General features: G+C 44.7%; 1 protein-coding gene across 2 annotated transcripts; it reads right to left on the bottom strand.

Annotated features, from left to right (window-relative positions):
• Positions 1-2,703: 2,703 nt before the first annotated feature.
• On the bottom strand, positions 2,704-18,533 carry plekho1a (pleckstrin homology domain containing, family O member 1a). 2 transcript variants are annotated; one of them, XM_048228947.1, is made up of 6 exons: positions 18,216-18,533; positions 17,475-17,621; positions 8,899-9,039; positions 6,681-6,785; positions 5,386-5,487; positions 2,704-4,848 (listed from the first exon to the last, which is right to left on the bottom strand). In XM_048228947.1, exons 1-6 carry the CDS (start codon positions 18,240-18,242, stop codon positions 3,679-3,681), a joined length of 1,692 nt encoding a protein of 563 aa, XP_048084904.1. In that variant the 5' UTR covers positions 18,243-18,533; the 3' UTR covers positions 2,704-3,678. The 2 variants fall into 2 exon arrangements, with proteins under 2 accessions (XP_048084904.1, XP_048084905.1); XM_048228948.1 differs by lacking the exon at positions 5,386-5,487.
• Positions 18,534-19,305: the final 772 nt, after the last annotated feature.

Below are 19,305 nucleotides of genomic sequence, written 5' to 3'. Positions count from 1 at the left end.
TTCGCTGCAGGCCTTGGCCATACTAATGCTAGCGCTGGAGAGTGTCCCTATTAATCCATGGAGCTCAGCAGAGCCACAATAAAGGCAGATGCTGAAAGGCGCATGAGTCACAATGGGCAGAGCGGCGCGCGCACGCAGATCCCACCCCATCCCCCAACACGCGCTGACCCGGCTCGAGCGCTTGGCTAAGCTGAGCGCGAGGCCTTATCCACTGAGTCAGGTGCAGCGCGTAGGGAGAGGTAAAACTCACAGGTGCTCCAGTGTGGATTAACTGGAGCAGACCGCCGAGGCTGTTCAACTGCTCAACATAATCACTTTCGGTGTGCAAAGGAACGACGTGTTATTCCTCCTCTCAGTCGTACAAAATGAATGGTGTAAAACGAATGGAATTGGTGCCGGGAACGCCAGGCTGTAGTGTTAAGTAAGATAGTCCCAAACTTGCACTGCAATCATGTATAATTAAATTTGAATATATAATTTCTTTCTAATGGGTAATATGATGAAAAATGCAATTGCGCCCCGAAGGTAATCTGTGGTAATGGAAAGGAAAGAGATAAGAGACAAAGGGATTTGGGGTATAAATGATTTATTTCGGCTTTTGCATACTGAGGCGAGGACTTCGCACGTTTGCTTTGGTGCCGTAGACGCATCCATCCTTGCAGAATGCATAATGTTCTGAGCCGTGTAAGTCAGCATTCGCTGCCTCTGTGCCAGCTAGGGGTTGCCATTACTGCAGCAGCTCTACTCTCAGGGCTAATTGACAGTTACACCGGAACACAACAGAGTCTTTATTATTTAACTCCCATGTTGAGTTAATGGAGGCAGAGATGATTTGTCCAATTTGAAAACAAATACTTTCAAGTGGTATGAAAACAGGCAAGTGAAGTAAATGTTAATACAGAGAGACAACGTCATTCACAATGTATTCACAATCCATCAAAATATGTTATTGTTACCCTCTTATTCAAATCCCCTCAAATGAGATGAATGCTTCAGCTTGAGATAAGCTTGCTGCTTGTGAGAAATAGACTAATAGTCTAGCGCTGTGTGAGTCAGTGACTTACATTAGCCGTGGCATTGGATATGGCCATAGTGGACACACTCAGGGGAAAACACCACCTCCAAAATATACTGTCTGTCCCTGCTGGATCACCATAGTGGGGCAACGTGTGGGGGTATGAGCATGAATCAATACACTATTACTGGCATAAACAAACCTCAGTCACTCACTATAATAAGAGCTGCCACTCATATGGAGGTCGTGAATAAATATGGAAGTGACAGCTTGCATTTAGACACCAACAGGCATGGGAGTGTGAGTCAGATCACCAAGTCAACAGGAGCCAGTCCCAGCTCCGAGACTGCTATAGGAGACGTTTTTTTTAATTGTTATTTCAAAGGTTTGGCCAAGTGATGGCAAGAACAAATGAAGAGCTCTTTTCCAAAATGCTATATCTCCATTTTTAAAACCATTAATAAGTAATTTTATTTAATGTCAATAACATTACAATTGTGCTGTTTTGACTGAGTAAAGATAAATCGAATAACAATAACCCAATAGAGTTCCACTGAAATAACCTGGAAAACAAAATGTATGGAAATTCTTTAAAATGGAGATATAGCGTTTTGGAAAAGAGCTCCTCAAATATATACTACAAGCTGTTTCACCAATAAATTTCATGGGGTCACTAACCAAAATATACTTCACAGTAACCGGTGGGTGCCCGCCTGAGAATTTAACTGCCTTATACAGATGAATAATGAATAAAGGCTGCTCACGGGCTCCGTCTACAGAGATCATCCTTGACTTTTAAAGAACTGAAATCAGTTCCTCAAAATACCACAAAAAGTAAGGGAATCATGAGAGGCGCTGCTTGCTGTGAGCATGTCTGGATTTCAAGCAGCTCTCTGCCATAAAAACATCAAAGTTATTATTAATTCAGTCCGCCAAAGACGGGCTGAAATACTGCAGGTTGGAAAATACTGACCAAGCCAGAGGGCAATTTCACTAAACCAGCAGGGACACCACAAACCACCCTATATTTTTTTGAGAGAAGTCAGCCATGCCATTTACCCACACGATCATAAAAGTGCAGTTCTAAATAAGTCACCGATCACTCATGGCCTTGTCACAGAAGTAGAGAGCCTGCAATAAACCATGTGCACTGCCCAGTGAAGCTGTGCTTGAGCTTGTGGATCCATCACCCCTATCCACCCACCTGATGAAGTTTGGTTGACCAAACAACCGTTCATGATACCGTCTATAATTACGATATCATAATATCCATCATTCTGGGGGCCAATCTGCATTAATAACCTCCTTTGCATGATCTCTCTCTACCCCCTTATGAACTGCAATTATGCCAAATAATGCGAGGGTTTTGTGCTGCAGGGTTAAACCCACGCAATACAAGCAGGGCAAACGCAAATTAATGTTATTAAAAATGCCTCAGAAAGTTGGATGAGTTTCAAATGTGTCTCTGGTGAACTGAGTTATGAGAGAAAACTTGAAAACTTGAACTGGAAGCCATTTGGTTCTCTGTGAGAGGGCTTAATGGTTTATTTGTAAGTTCCCATGGTCGAGCAACAGTGCAAGGGAAAGGAGATGAGATCATTATGAAAGGTGGAAAGAAATCAGTATGAAATTCAGTAGGAGGATTCTGTAAACACAGTCATCACTAAAGAATTACTCAAGATTTGAGATTTGAGATTTGAGACAACAAATTTATTCGTAAAAGTGCCCAGAGACTTCAGTCACAAAAAATACACAAAGAAGTTGTCATTGGAAGGGAAGAATAAAAGCATACCAATACAAACGAGCATGTTATGAAAAGCATATTCACAGTATGGTCGAGCTGCCCAGGAGTAAAGCGTGTCAGTGTTTCACCAGGCTGCTAGTGCGTCTGAGTCATTACAGCCCATGACCCAGAACTGAGACAAACACACTGAACTGCATATCCAACAGACACGCACACACACACACACACACACACACACACACACACACACACACACACACACACACACACACAGACACACACACACACACACACACACACACACACACACACACACACACAGACACACACACACACACACACACACACAGACACACACACATTCTCTCTGTCTTCTCTCTGAACTCTCTTTCTCTCTTATTTACCAGTCAAAATTACACGTAAATCAAACTTCAATACACATACACACACACACACACACACCAAAGAGAGGCATCAGCGGGGCACAGGGAAAAAACATTCACACACACTCTCAGCCAAAAAAGATTTTCCACCAGGCCCTGTAGGAGAAAGTGGGACAGTGAGCAGTTCACACTCAGCATGTTGTTTGTAGAACAACCCACAACCAAAATTCAACCCTGTAGAACATGAGGTTCCTGAACCATCTCTCCTATCTGCTCAGCACCTTTCCAGTGAACTTCAGTGCAAAGATCCAAGGATGCAGAATCATAGGAAGATAGCCCATATAGTAACATCAGAATAGCAAATAGTGGCAATACCACAGTATTAAAAAGGAGAGCGGAAAAAAAAACGTGATAAGAACCAATCATCGACAATGTGTGCTTTAAAGTCTTTCTCCCACGTGCTTGGCATTCTCAGACAGATAGTGGTGGGAGGACTAACTGTCCCAGCATGCATTTTGTGTGCTGTTGAGGTTGCGTCAGGGCTCCTTAGGCTTGCTGTCATGGGAAGGCGTGGTCTGCTTCGTTGCCGCGGTGCCCGGCTCGGCCTTGCGCTGTCGCTCCTGCAGCTGCTTGACCTCCTCCAGCACCTCCTTGGCCTCGCGCCACGAGACGATGGCCTCCTGGAGGAGCCGCTCGGCGGCCGCCCGACGTACTTCCCAATCCGACCCCCCGACCGCCACCATCCCGCCTTCTCGCAGGGGCGAGTCCCTGAGTCCACTCCGCAGGTGCGGTGAGCTGGCCGCCCTCAAGTGCTCCGCTCCCTTCAGGTGGGGCGAGCCGCCCCCTTTGGAGTGAGGCGAGCTGGAGGTGGTGGACAGAGGAGAGTCCGAGCCCTTCAGGTGTGTCAAGTCTAAGTTCTTCACCAGCGGCGAGTGGGGGGCCCTGGAGTCGGGCGAGTCCGTGACTTTGCCCCGTGGTGAGTTCGTGCTCTTGGAATGCTTTGAGCCTTTGACCCGGGGCGAGTCCTTGGCCTTCGAACGGGGCGAATCTTTTCCCTTCAGCGAAGTCGAGTCTGAGGTCTTGCTGTGGGGCGAACCGGATCCCTTCGACTGGGGCGAATCAGCCCCCCGCAAGTGCCTCAGGCGGGGCGATTCCATGCCCCTGGCGTGAGCAGAGTCCACGCGGGGCCAGTGAGGCGGGTCCTGCTCCTGGATCTCGGCCAGCAGCTCCTGGGTGCGCAGCAGCCGCTGGGCGATGAGGTCCTGCAGGTGGCCCGTGGGGCTGTGGGCGAGCGCGGCTGTCTGGCTCTGGTCCTTCCGTCCCGCCCTGCGGTCTCCGCGAGAGAGCGCGTCGTCCATGGAGGCGCAGCGATTCCGGGCCTGGAAGGCGGCCCTCTTCCCCGGCTGTGGGGTGCGGGCGTGGGCCGGGGTGGTGTGGACCTGGGTCTGGACCTGGGTCTGTCCCTCCGCATGCTGCGGCCGAGGAGTCCAGGACATCTCGCTACCCCGCGGGAGGCTACCCGTTTTCACCCGCCCCTCTGCAGGCGTGGCGCGACGCTTGGAAACGTCCGTGCCCGATCGCCGGCGACCCGGGGACAGCTTGTCCAGGTCGACGCGGAAGTCTTTCACCCAGACGTCCCCCTCGTCCTCTGGGGAGCTGGCGTCCTCCTCATGGAGGGTCAGCATCCCGTCAGACGAAGTAGAGGCCTGGAAACAGACAATACCCTCTGTTAGCACTCCTTCCATTACTGAGACACTCTTCACATTACTGGGACAATGAACTACTAGCCTGGATCAAATTATGCCATTATAACAGAAGTTGGAAAAAACGAGGGGAAGGACCTCCTTTGAAAAAAATAACTGTATCCACATTCATTATAAAGTCATGGCCATAAAGACTTTTTTCAGAAATTAAGATAAAATGATCAACAGAAAAAAGTATATGATAGCATTGCGCTTCTCTCCTATGCGGGCCCTTTTTCCTGTCTGCTTCATTTGCTTTTATGACCTTTTCACTCTTCTAATCTCAATTACCCTCCCAAGGGTGTGGAAGCGTCACACTGTCAGGCCACTTTGAATTGCAAACGGGGGCACCACATAAATAGGTTGATTTGATGTGTTTTGACTCCCGCTATAAAGCTCATGGCAGATTTTTCTACTGCTGCAGTAAGATGTTGTCAGATTGTTGCCATGACTTTGTCAGAGAGGTCACAAGTTGGTACAAACAGGGGCGACGCCACCCACCACAGTCATGAGATGCCCGCGAGTGGGCAGCCGGCGGCCTGGAGGGATCTTGGCACGGTCACGTGTCGGGTGCGCCAGGAGGCTCTCCTCCTCAATTGTGACCTACAGAAACAGTGCAGAGGCCATCGGTGAGGGAGGGGGAGACCAATGATCTCCCGAGACCTTTAGTCTTAGTAAAATTCCACTGGAGAATCTCTGCATATTGTAATCCTCTTATCATCAAAAATAGAAAAAAATGAAGATGCATTACTGTAACAAGAAGAGCTGAGCTAACTCTTTACAGTGGCATTCCACTGGCCCACTGAGGCCAGACTGGACAGTCTGGGTTATTGTGGTTAGTTAATGAGGGTAGCCACTGACCCAGATTTCACTTGGCATATTTGCTTCTGAAATATATGCAAAAATAGATTATGTAAAATGTTTCCAAAAATAGCACTGTGGTAAATAAATGCTGTTTGTCACATGATAACGATGTGAACTCTTTGTAATTGGTGGTGGGGAAAAGCACTCAGTGCTTGTGTACTACAGATGTGTCCGTTCGTACCACACCACAGCACACTCCGTGAGGGACCTAACATCAAACTCCCAGATGGAGCACCACACTGAGGACAGACCACTGTGCTCACTCACACTCATAATCAGAGCGATATGGATTTTCACACTCTGTGTGTGTGTGTGTGTGTGTGTGTGTGTGTGTGTGTGTGTGTGTGTGTGTTTGTGTGTGTGTGTGGACACGTGCGCACAAGTGGTACATGCCCATGTTTGTCTGCATGCAAGTACAGACATGTTAATACATTAACTGAAAAGAAACCATTAGATTTGCTCTGCTGAAGCCATATTTAAGAAGATGTACACATGCAATACAACAATTAGGGAAGAAAGGGGACCTAGTGTTTGACCTTGTGTCAAATTTGCAACAGCAAAGTACTCTGTGCCTATTCTTAACAAAGATGTGATTCCACTCGCTCCTAGTGCATTAGTGTCACTGGATTTTATGTAAAAGGATTACTAAAACAGAAACTACAATCCAATAGAGCAGCAAGAAAAGAGTACAATAAAGAGAAGTAGAGACAGATGGAGAGACGGAGATAAAAGAAGCACTGGAGAGAGAGAGAGAGAAAGAGAGAGAGAGAGAAAGAGAGAGAGAGAGACAGACACACGGAACAAGACGAGAGATAAGGAACTAATAAAAGGATAGAAACAGATGGAGAAAAGCATTCAGGGGACTTACAGTAGAGTGAGAAAGTGAGAGAGAAAAAAAAGAGAGAGAGAGAGAGAGAGAGAGAGAAACCCACCTCATCAAAGATGCGATTTTTGGCTCTGACGATGGCTGCATTCAAAACGTTGATCCAGGACTCTTTCTCCTCTGGACTTACAGCCAAAAACACCAGATTGGGGGTCTGGGTGAGAGACAGACAGAGAGGGAGAAATGCAGTGAACTAGGGGAAAAGGCAACGAATCAGACAGGGTTTCTTACATCCACAGAGCTGAACAAATCCTGGCTAATTCTAAAATTGAATTGGATCTAAATACTCTTCAGTCCATTGTGTTTGTATTAGGGGGGAAAGAGGCGGCCCAGTCATTATCCGGTAGTTGAATTTTAGCTGAATTTGCTTTGAGATTTACTGTACCATCTATTCCAAACTTCTGCACAGTACTCCTCTCAACCAGTCTTGTACCCCCTCTCCCTTTCTCACTCATATAAAATGATAGGCTCATAGACTCTGGGTTTTCCATTTCCATGGTCACAATGGTAAAGGGAATCTCTGATGTCAATATGGAGAACCATAAAGGAGTTTACATTCTACATGACTGACAGTGGGATTGTCTGGTTGCATGCTGTTCTGGTTCATGTAGCTGGGACCCAATAATCTGCCTGCTTATGTCCAATCCGCAGCAATATGGACTCATAATTTTCTAAAGAACCAAAACATAACTACATCTACACACTCACACAAGGAAAAGCATTATCACATAGCACAGCTTAACAAGAGGCGTTTGCTCTAAACCCAGAGAGTTCTCTGCTATCATGAGGTAAAATCATGATATCCTGATATATTTGAACAGTCAGATTCTGTTATGGAATTTGACCCATTGAAATGTTAATTTCATGCAGGGTTGTATGAGCATAATGTCTGCATTGTGTTTGGAATACCTCATGTTCAGCAAGCTTGTATTCATCTCAAAGAAACAACACTAGAATATAATCATGCAATTTTTCGGTTAACTTCATTTAAGGGTACAAACAATTTAAACTGCTGACAATCCAGACGCATTTTAGATGGTATTTTCTTTGCATTAGGTTTCGCTGTTTCTGGTTGTTTTTACTGAATTTATGTACCTTTCTCTGGGCATGCACATGCAATTAAATATGTGTAACAAACAACTGGAACATTAAATGTGAGGATATCGTTGTAATGTTTTTTGACTCTGAAATTATGTAGCAAAATGAGTTTTTGTGTCATTTTGTGATTTATATTTCTCTCTAGGACATCTTGGGCTACCTCGAAGTACCCTCTGGTGTATACATGGCCCCATTTGACAAACACTGCTCCATATCCATGCATGACAGCCTTCCTGGGCCAAAGGCCCTGATCAATTTTGCATGAGACAAAATGTTACTTTAGAGAACAATTTAACTGAAAAATTGGATAGATCATAGTGTAACATAACTATTGTAGCACGTAGGCTGGTGTTTTGGAGTGTTTGCATGTGTGATGCGTGCGTTTGGGTGACATACGTGTGAGTGCACCTGTCGTTAGAGTAGGAGTGCATGTTTAATCTTCTGCATTTGGTACAAAATGTTTTTTTTTTTTTTGTGAAAGTGGAGCACTTTTTGCCTCTTTTTCTGGGTCAGTGGAATACGATTAGCAGGATGTGATTTATTCTTTGGTTCATGAGGTCAGAACACACTCTGTCTAGCGCAGAGAGAGAGAGAGCGAGAGAGCGAGGGAGTGAGAGGGAGAGAGAGGGCACCCGCACAGACTCAACCACCACCCCTGTCCTCAATGAGTCTCTGTCCTCAGGCCAACAGCTGACCTCCCCGTCTCTCATCTGAACACTCTGGTCCCTATCCCCAGCCACCTCTCACCACCAGCCCCGCCACTTCTGCAGTTGTCACGGTGACATTCATAAGGTATCCCTAACACACCGGTGGTCCACACTGACATATTCTGGATGACAGTTCATCTGTCTGTCTGAGGCGGAAAAACATCCTGCCTTCTAATATAGCATTCAAGTGGTAGGAAGGCATGGAAGCTAGTCTGGCTATCACCAGACCATACTCAATCTTGCAGGGCGAAATCAAATCGCCGGCAGATCAGGCTGGGTTTACCCAGTCTACATGGAAGCATGTCCAAAATCAAATATTTGTGTAAAATTCGACCTTCTAATTTGTGTAAAACTCTGCCCTCCTCATTTAGCAGACTTTGGTCTAATTTGGAAAGCAGCGTGCATGCATCCTTTATGTTGCCTCCTACCCTCTCAGTTCTGTGTCTGTGTCACAGCACTCACCCTGTTCCCCGGCTGCCTGCAGCGCAGGAGCGTGAACTTGCTGTGGTTCTTCTTGCTGCGACTCTTGGCCTTCCTCAGCTCCTCTGAGCGCTCATACTCAGCCAGGTCGAAAACCTCGTGGGTTTTACCGTCATCCTTCATCTGTGGACAGCAGAGGGGGGAAAAAGACACAATTATACATTTGTAAGTCTTGATGTCACAGTAAAAGAACTGGCTTTTAGGTGAAGGTCATCTGATCTACTAGGTTCTTTGTTGGATAAATGAATGCCATCTGCAGATTATGTAAACACATGCACAAACATAAGTGTCTACGTACAAAGCCCTCATACACACACGTGTGCATTTCACTCTCTAAATGCCCCCCTAACCATAATTTTACACATATACACACACACACACACACACACACACACAGAAAGACACAGACAGACACACAGACACACACAGAGGGTCTGACCACTACTGATCACAACAGAATGTATTAGCCTATTCCTCTGGGAGCAGGCTCATTATTATTCACAGTTGCCATTTAGTTGCATCACGGCACAAAAACACTTCTGCCCTCAGTTCAAACAGTGCAGTATTTCTCCAAATTATTCTTTACTGTGAGCAAGAGTTTCTACTGAGTAGCTCGTTAGTCCTTGAACCATGCAGCAAAATCATCCATTTTTGGATACTTTCATTTGTATATGGAGGGTCATAAAAGATGTGAATATGTAGACAAATTCAAAGATTCTTTTCAAACACCATTAGCAAACTTTTCTGCCATCTATACTCTACATCTCGTGGTCATACAGTGTTTTTCTTATCTTTCATCCTCCTCTGCACCACATCACCCATGCTGTGTGACCCCTTCTGTGAAAATGCCTAATTTAGACCTAAATCAATTCTCATTAACAGGACTTATGGGGTGAAAATACATGGTTTCATGCAGCCTGAGGCACAGGCCTCCGACATCAGGCCCTACTGGGGCCTTCCAGCTCCCAAGAGGCATCAGTCCGAGTCATCAGGGGGCGGTCCGAAGGGGGGGGGCAGTCATTTGGGGACACCCAGAGAAAATCTGTCAGCAGGAGGGACGCCCTTGATGTCCGCCAAAGGAAGCGCTTTGACAGGTGGACGGATTATATCAAAGTTCCATCCGGTTCTCACCATGGCAACGGAACATGGGTAACAAGGGATGCTGCTAACGATAAGACATTGTACAAGGTGAGTCATGCTGTCAGTCTGCGCGTCTGTGATCAAAGAGCTTGGTGTGAAATTCTAAAAAGGGACCAAAAGGAATCCATTATTCTGTCTTCCAAACCGACCTGCTGTCATCTGATTCAAAGCAGGGCTTTCATTCAATTTGCTAAGGGATTTAAAATCTGTGAGCATCAATTTAATTTGCTGATAATGACTATCGGCTTGTCCTACAACTTGTGCTAAGCGATTAAAATGTTCGGTAAAGCATGGCTCCGTGTATGATTTCGTCTTCTGAGGGATGATTTTACAACAGAGATGTAGAGGCATCTGAGAATTCAGCACACACAGAGAAGCTGTATCAGTAATGTCTTTTGATGCGTGACACATTAACTAACCACATCTCCTGCCATGTAAACGCCATGGTTTAGTGGAGTAAAGAGGCCCCGGTTAAACATTCTCCCCCATTGTCCCAACAGCAGGACTTGCGGCCCCCTTTCCTCATGGTTTAACCATCCTCACGGGGTCACGAGTCTGAGAAAGCAGAGGCGAGAGGAGTGTGAGAAAGCGCCTCCAAACGCTAATATGGGGCAAAAGACCCCCCGAGGACCAGCACTGGGCGCTGGGCAGGCGGCGCATCAATATTTCAGTCCCCTGCTGTTGCACAGCAAGTTTTTTTTAGGCGGGGCATCTTGATCCGCGGATTAAGCGGCTCCAAAAATAACCCAGCAGCCCCCAAGACTGCCGCCATGAAAACGAGAGACACATACTGTACGGGGAGGCAAAGCATGCACGCATCATGCATGGACAACGCTTGAGGAAAGAGAATACACATTGCTGAGAAATAAAAACACTTGGAAGAGTACTTCAATTTTGCATGAACTGCTCACACAATCACATGTACTGCTATGCATATATGTATGACTTGCATAGTCACATAATATATGCTAGAATTACCATATTTCAGTGTATGGCACAATAGTGAGTATGTTGTTCATTACTTGTGAACTACTAACAGTGACAATGTACTATGCTTCCTGTGCTGCTGTGCTGAACAACGATACAAAATTCTTCTCCAATTACTTGAACATATAGGACAGCGCTTCAGGTACGATGAACAATCTGTTTATCCATGTGTGTCAGCATCAGGAGGAGGAGGAGCCTTGGAGGTCTCACTGAGGGAGGCTCCGTAGCCCAGCGGTTATGATGGCGAATCGGGCTGATGTGAAGTTAATACCCTGTAATCAAAGCCACCAGAGGTTTTATTTTTACATAAACCGACTGGGCATTAAAGGGAGAAAATGGATTAGTAGCGCTCTCGGAGTCACGGCAGGAGGGTTGAGCTGGCGCGCTCAGCTTTAGAGCTGGAGGACCGACTTATTTCCAGATCGACTGAGGAGGAGAGTCTCAAAATAACCACCATTACCACCACTGAGACCATCATTGTGATCAACGGTCTTGTAACCGCAAGCAAAGCTTGAATGGTCTGACAGGGGTTATTATGTGTGTCAATGGCTCAAACCACTTCCCTTGTTTTCAATATCAGGGCTATTACATAAGCTACACCATCTGTTTCAGACAATTAGATTACAGCATTAGTAAACAACAGAGCATCCAACTTCACTCAGAAACATATGCTTATGTACATATGTCAATATACACATAATTAGATATGTGTTAATGTGATGGTTAAAGTTCTTTAATAGATTCAGAATATATTTATTCTCTTAATGAAGTCTGATGTATTACATGATGTATTGTCACTGAGTGTAGAATGGGGGAATCAACTTTTCCCTGTTTAGTGCTGCACCCAGTATGCCTGATTCATTTGCTCCAATCACATTCCTCAAGATGACACGACAGAGGTGTCATCATCTTACAGAGCTAGTTTAATTAATCCTCTGGTGTCCTGGTTCATATTCACCAGGAAACAATACCTCCCACCAATACCCCATAATCCAGTTAGGCACAGGAAGGCTCAGGAAATACGATTAAATGAATATTCAGGTGCTGCCGCCTCAATTCTGAATGAGAAAAACCTCCAAGACAATGAGACAAATTCCATTCATGTTCAAAGGCTGTTTGAGAGCACTGACTGTTTAATTACATTCACAGTGACCAGACAGCGCAGCTGTGACGACTATGTCAGCAATTATTAATTAGCCATTTCTTGCCTACAATTAGCCATTTCTTGCCTACAATCATTCATCTTACCTACATGAAACCTCTGAAACATTGCAGCACAGTGTTGTCATATTTCTATACACCATGCATTTCCTTTACAATACATACCGTGAGGTCATGAATGGTTTTACAAGGGGAAAAAAAGTTCAATGCTTCTGCCCAACTCCACTGAGGACTGTCCTATATAGACAATGCACAGAATCCACTGGCCCATGTGATGCTGTGAAAGTCCTCAGCCATTTTTCCACCCATCTATAAGCACAAGTGCGATCAATAATTCACACCGCAGTGAAACAGAGTGGCCGCATAAAAGCTCTTAGAACAACCTTTAGGATGTTCCACTGTCCTGCCCTGCCATGAGCCCGGAAGCCAGTGCAGAAACAGTAGGGACCAGGGCTGGAGAACACGCAGCTCCCTTTTTAAAAACTGCATGGGCTGTGTTGTGTGTGTGCTAGGAGAGAGAGATCACATCATCAATATGTACAAGGAGGTGACCTCAGCCATGGTGCATATCCTGAAGTGCTGTCACAAGTACAAACAGGCTTGATTGCACTCATTTGCAGACATACACACACACACACACACACACACAAACACACTTACATGGGCGCAAAAATGCATTGACACAGATGTAAGTACACAGAACACTTCACACTTTCACACACAGCCTGAAGGACACATATGTGAGATGCATGTCTAGACACTTATGCAGACACATTAAAATGTGCATGCACTTTGATGGCTTGGTGTTAGAAGTCTCAGACTAGACTACCAATGGATTCACAATCAGCAGGACTTCAGGAACTGCTATCACTTAATAGATCAACACATTAGATCTATAGTTTGATAGTGACAAAATAGGGTTTAATTGCAACCAATATATATTTTCTAGCAACTTCTTGTATGACCTGGTCAGTCAAATTACATCAACAAATTATTGTTGCATCATTTAGTGTTGGCCTATGAGAACCATGAATTGGAGACATCTGAATACTACTAATTTCATTGCACAAGGTATTTCAGATCAAGACCCAGTTGTTGAGAACACAGAGGTCCTCCTTTAAGACACAACAGTCACAGAAGCACAATTTCACATCAATAGAGGCCCAGCAGGGCCTCCAATCAAAATGTCTTACAGCAGACAACATGAAGGGAACATGAGAGGCTAAGTGGCTCTGAGAGCTCCATGAAATTTCAGAGGGTGCTCCCCAGAGTGGAAGGATTAACAGGTGTACACAATGGCTGAGATCCAGAGAAAAGGCACGCCACAGCATGGCAGAGAGTGTGATGATCAGGAAACATGAAAATGTCTACAGCTACACACATTTGGAAATGTTTATACAAGAGAGGCAAATGTGAAACTTGTCGTTATAATCAATGTCACTACAAAGCTGGTCTTGCACATTCTTTTGATTCTGTTTTTAAAATGTTTTTTTTTTCTTTTTTAAGAGTTCTGTGCTTTCATTTGCATTTTGGCACAGCAGGAGGGCATGGTTGATTACTTCTCACACATTTCTTTTCATAACTGAAACACTTACACATTAACTCAGAGGAGAAAAATACACAAGATGATTGGCTACTGTATCAAATACTACTCCAAGCACTGATTACGATTCAGTCTGCCAATTTCTGCAACAGCATTATTAGCTACAGTCATCATTCTGAAAAGCAGCCTGTCAGGTCCTCTCTGCCAGCAATGACTAAATCCGTTCCTGTCAGTTACCCCTGTCAGTGTTGACTGAGACATCACTAGGAATCAGGTGATGTCATGCAGAACACTATCTACCGTCTCTGAGGCAGGTAATCTGACTCAGACAGGAATGTGCGATGCTGGGCCACAGCAGAGGAGCTGATCCTGTGTTAGCAGGCGGATACATGAATCAGCATTTAGCCTACCCAACGCAGGCCTACTTAAGGGCACGAACAAGAGAATCCTTGTCGGCAAAAGGCAGGCAGCATAACAACACTCAGGAGAGACAAAGCGTAAAACTGCGATAAGACCTGCAGCAGGAGGCTGAGAGGTCAAGGAAGAGCGCTGGAAGAGCTTAGCCTGCGCGGTGCCTTTTAGCGAGATGCAAATGCTCCTCGTTCATCTCCGAGGCCTCGTGGGTGCTTTGTTTTTTGTTTGTGCAAAGTTCACATTTAAATAATGCGGCGCCATTAATCAAGTGCAACTTTAACAAGCTGACAAGCTCTGAGCCACGGTTGCATATACTCTCCTTGGCTGGTCAAGATGCTCAATATCACACTGGCACACAGAACACCTGACTGGTGGCCCAGAGGAACTTCACAGAGCCAGTGCTAGAGCAACTTAACCTGTGAAATGAATGCTGTTCTGAAAAATAATGAAACATTCATTAGTGTAATAATTGAACTAATGAAGCCTGCTGGATTAAATGGTAGAGCACAGCTCTTAAGCTGCTCATTATCAGGACTTTAACCCCCCCAACTGTGTGACTTACAGTAAACACTGTCCCACAGAGCACTAACTGTCTGTAAGAGTAACTACTGGGCAATAGTCAAACAGCTCATTAACTGGCACAACATCCACTGACTACATGCTGACAAAACTGTACAGTATTTCTATACGCTCATAGATGGACTACATCGAACATCAAGTAACAAAGACCGACATGAGCTCATTGATAGTCACTGCATTATAGACATAATGACATCTATATGCAGAACGGTTTTGCCACAGAAAGGCCTTTGTCTACTCTAAAGGGAAGGATGAGTGTGTGCAGGGAGCTCGTCTGAGGACTTACAGTAAATGAGAGCTGAGGGATGTAAGACAAGCCTGCCTGGAAGTAGCCCTGGCTTTCAGTAACCCCTTTAGACCTTGGTGCTGACACAGCATGCTCGTAAATTGAATTTATATAGGATCACAGGGAGAGAGACAGGTGTGTGTGAGTCTGTGTGTGTGTGTGTGTGTGGGAGAGAGACACTAAATGCTGTTTTACCCAGAAGAACTTGGAGAGGCATTAACTGTGCCAAAGTCTGGAGGCCGGACTGTGATTGTAAATGTCTAATTAATGTGTATTGTCACAAAAGGTGCAATCTGGAACCGAAAATGGCTCTTGTCATCTCCGTGGAAAAAATGCACTGAAATTCTTATGTCCAGTTCTTCATAGAAGGCTTTTTGGATGGCAGGTACATCATTGTCTGAGGGAATTCCTGGCTGGAACTCCTGACCCAGAGAACACAGCTTTTCAAACAGAGTGCTTGTCTGAGTATAGTTGCAAGACCATTATAAAGAATAATGTAGAAAAAGATATTGTGGTATGAAAAATGAGCGAATCGTAAAGACAAACTCATGGGTAATATACTGTATGTCATCCGAGTGGCTGGTTGCATTGATATTTCTGGTATCTACTTGCGTTTCCATTACACGGACCTCTGATGTTCAGCTGAACGAGCAAAAATGAGCAAAAGTGCTTTTACAGGGATGGCCTTACATCTTCAGGATGCAATCATCTCAGGATGTTCTTAGTCTTGGATAAAAGGAAGTGGGTATTATGTTAAGATCGCTAAGAGAAACAAAGGAGCATTTGGGCAGAGCTTGCCTGTATGTGTGAATGTGAATGTGTCTGTGTGTGTGTGTATGAGTGTGTATGTGTGTGTGTGTGTGTGTCTGTGTTTTTGTACATAAGTGCGTACAGTGTGTTCGTGTGCATGTTTAGGTGTGTGCACACAGATGTCCGCAAGCGGGCTTAGAAAAACCGAAGCCTTGGGGACCCTCCAGCTTGGCGTTAGGCACAGCTGTGCACTTCTCGGCCTTTCATCTCGCCAAACCCGCGCACAAAAAAACAGGCAGCTCACGGCAGGGGTGTGTGTGAAAACCAGGCCATGGCGATAAACTCCTTTAAAAGCACATTTAATGTTTTAGCACAAAATAAAAAAAGACAAAAAAAAAATGAAAAACTGGGAAGAGTGAAACTGACACCCCTTTCGGCTTGGCTGCGGGGGTCTCCCATTAAAGTGCTGGAGTGTGATATTCTCCAAAAACTCGCGAGGAAGATAAATCTCAGCTCCAAAGCAGCCCAGGGATGTTTCTGATAAGACAGAATAAGGCCTTCGAGTCTGGATGTCCCCATCTGAACCACAAATAGCCTTTTTCATTACTGCCATCTAGTATGTGTTTTTGTTGTGCACTTTAAAATATATTTTGTCAAGTGGACCATGGATTTAATTATACTAATGCACGCTTCAAATGGACCTGAAAATGGATTTTGATGGTGGTGTTTTTTTTTTTTGGGGGGGGTTACCACCCTTAAAGTAAACCCAGCCTGAAATGCATTGAGTGTCCTGATTATGAAATTTGACACATGATGTTTACATAATTTGGTTCATTTTCCAGTTGAACTATTTAACTCTGGTAAATGGCACACCTGAGCATGGCAGGGGCAGGCTCACTCTGATGTGTGTGCGCGCTTTCTTTGAGTAGGCTGTACACTACAGCTGGGTTGCTGCAGCCTTAGGACTGACAAGCATATCACAAGGATTTTGAAGTGAAAAGAACTACATTAAATGATACCGATCCTGACACAGGTCAGGACCCCTGGCACAGGTCAAGAGAAAGCAATGCACATATTGTCACATGACTGTTAAATGCTAATACTAGGCTACAGTAGCCTATTTCAGAGCGCTTAATTCTACCATGAATAAAATTACAAAAATTCTGTAATCTACAAAAACAAAATACCCTTATCCTACAGGATGCTGCTAACACATATATTTAAACTGAGAGTCATTTCAGCTGTCAAATCAGCATCTATGAGGTTACAGCTTGGGGGTGGGGCTCAGACACTCATTTCCATATGGTTGTCATTACAGAGCCAAGCTTTGAACTGATGGTAACTGTCTTGACGTGAGGAGAGATAGAGATGAAAGGGTAAAGAAGTCGTGTTCTGAATTCTGAAGAAGTTGAATGTGCACTCAGCCCCCAATAGACAGGGACGATGTCTTTACAACACTAAGTACATTGCAGATAGTGAGCGCATAAGGACGGCTCGTGTTGTCTTCTGTAGCTGTCACCACATAGGCCGTTGCGGTTCAGTGAATCACACGCCCAAATGACGGCCTCGGTAGACACACACGCAAAGTCATCTTCGCTCAATAAGAAGCCTGAGTTAGCACAGTTAATGCACCCCTAGTGAAAGCGCCACGCGCAACTTGGCAGAGGTCTAGCTGCCATGCGCTTTGGGGAAACTTACCTCCTTTTCAAATATATACAGATGGTCTCCTTTTAGCATCACAAAACGGTTTTTCCATATTTCTCTGAAAATCCCTCTGCCACAGAATTTACGAATCCAGCCTACTTTATCGGGTTGCGACGACAGCTGGTTGGCATCTTGAAGACCCTGTTGAGAAAAAAAAGCTTGTCAGTGCGACGCAAAGCTTACATAATATGTGCGTGAAGTGTGAGGGCGCTGTCCACATAAAACAGACCTATAAATCATCAATTTCCCGTCCTTACATTTAACTGGTAACCTATTCCCTGAAGGCAAACTATAGAGAGGCTATACAATTTAATTGAAGGTGTCATTCAGGGTGTGGCTAATTAAACATTTCGGTGCATCTACATGTACACACAAGTAGGCTACAGAAAATAATAGACTACGTTATAACTAAGTACAAAAATGCAATGCATTGTATTTGATGCATAATCAGGTACCTAGATTTATTTCATAAAAAGCATGTCCTGTAGGCTACGAGCTATTTGTAGTCTATACATTACATTAGATAACTCGGCATGGTTGGCAATCCAAACACACAAAACGGATGCTGTCAGACACATTTGAAAGATTGGCTGTTTCAAGGCAGGGCTCTCTCGCCAACGCCAACGAAGATTATCAGCATCTGTAGCCTAGTTGTGCCTACAGGAATGGATGCTGAAAGAGGCATTAACACATTTGTATAACATACCAATGTCATGCTTTGGAGAGATAGCTTACCCTTTTTGCCACATTGCTTTTCTTCATGATGAATGTAGCCTTGTTTCCACACTTGAAATCCAGTGAATTTCCTTACTTCCCCGTTTTCCCCAAAGCTGTGCCAAATAATAACTACACAACCTATTTTTTTGTGAAGTCCTTTTTTTGTGACTTGCTTGTCTCCTCCACAGCGTTTCTAATTAACTGTTTTACAATGTGGCTGAGGCGCGGCGCTCGTTCATTGCGCTGTGTGGGAAATGTCCTATTCTACAGATCGCAGTGCTCGAGCATTGTCTTCCCTCTGACATCCGCGCGGCAGCCTCCGAAGCGCACTGTGGGCTCCACATTGAAGGACTGAAGGGGTATTCCCGTATATAGGGCTCAACTGCTCCATCTATTGCGCCGGTTGGGCTGTCACCGTGATGTCACCAATTAGGCGCGGACGAAAACGCGTGTATTTTCCCCCTAAACTGAAGAGGTTTGATCAGCTATAATGATGAACAAGGCTATTCTTAAAATGTTCTAGTTAAATTAATTTAACAAAAAAAGCAATATTTAATTATTGAAACATTAAACAGATTTCTGTCACATCGTAATGTTTAAATATAAAACGCATCCTCCATAAGCACAGTCAATCCGAAATATAAGTCATTAGGTTGTCATTAGATGTGTATCACCGACATCAAGAAGATGAGTGCCCTCAAATCAGTTGGGCACTTCCATGATTTAACCTTCCCTGAGGCACCTGTCATGATGATTACAGTGGTGATGATGATGATGAAGATGGCAGTGCAAATGCTCTTATTTACAGCTAATCTCAGGGAAACTGTAGTAATCACACAACAAAAAACTATCACTAGTGTTAGTTACAGCAAGACAACTGACCATGCTTTTTTTATTTATTGATGTATTCTTTCCTGTATGTTTTTACTGGGTCAGTAACTGGGTCCCAGTTTCCAGGCTCCTGCGGAGAAGACAGACGGCAGACATGAACACGGACAGACAGACCACGTCGCTGCTCTGCTCTTCCTCGGCGAGAGTGACACAAATTGACCAAATTATGCCAAAGCATGACTCATATGCTTCTGGTTCACAATGAGGTCAGCGCAGC

This window comes from Alosa alosa, chromosome 20 (genome assembly GCF_017589495.1).
Source record: "Alosa alosa isolate M-15738 ecotype Scorff River chromosome 20, AALO_Geno_1.1, whole genome shotgun sequence".
Taxonomy (NCBI): domain Eukaryota; kingdom Metazoa; phylum Chordata; class Actinopteri; order Clupeiformes; family Clupeidae; genus Alosa; species Alosa alosa.
The sequence above is the reverse complement of the archived record's forward strand: the minus strand, read 5'-3'. Positions and strand labels throughout refer to the sequence as shown.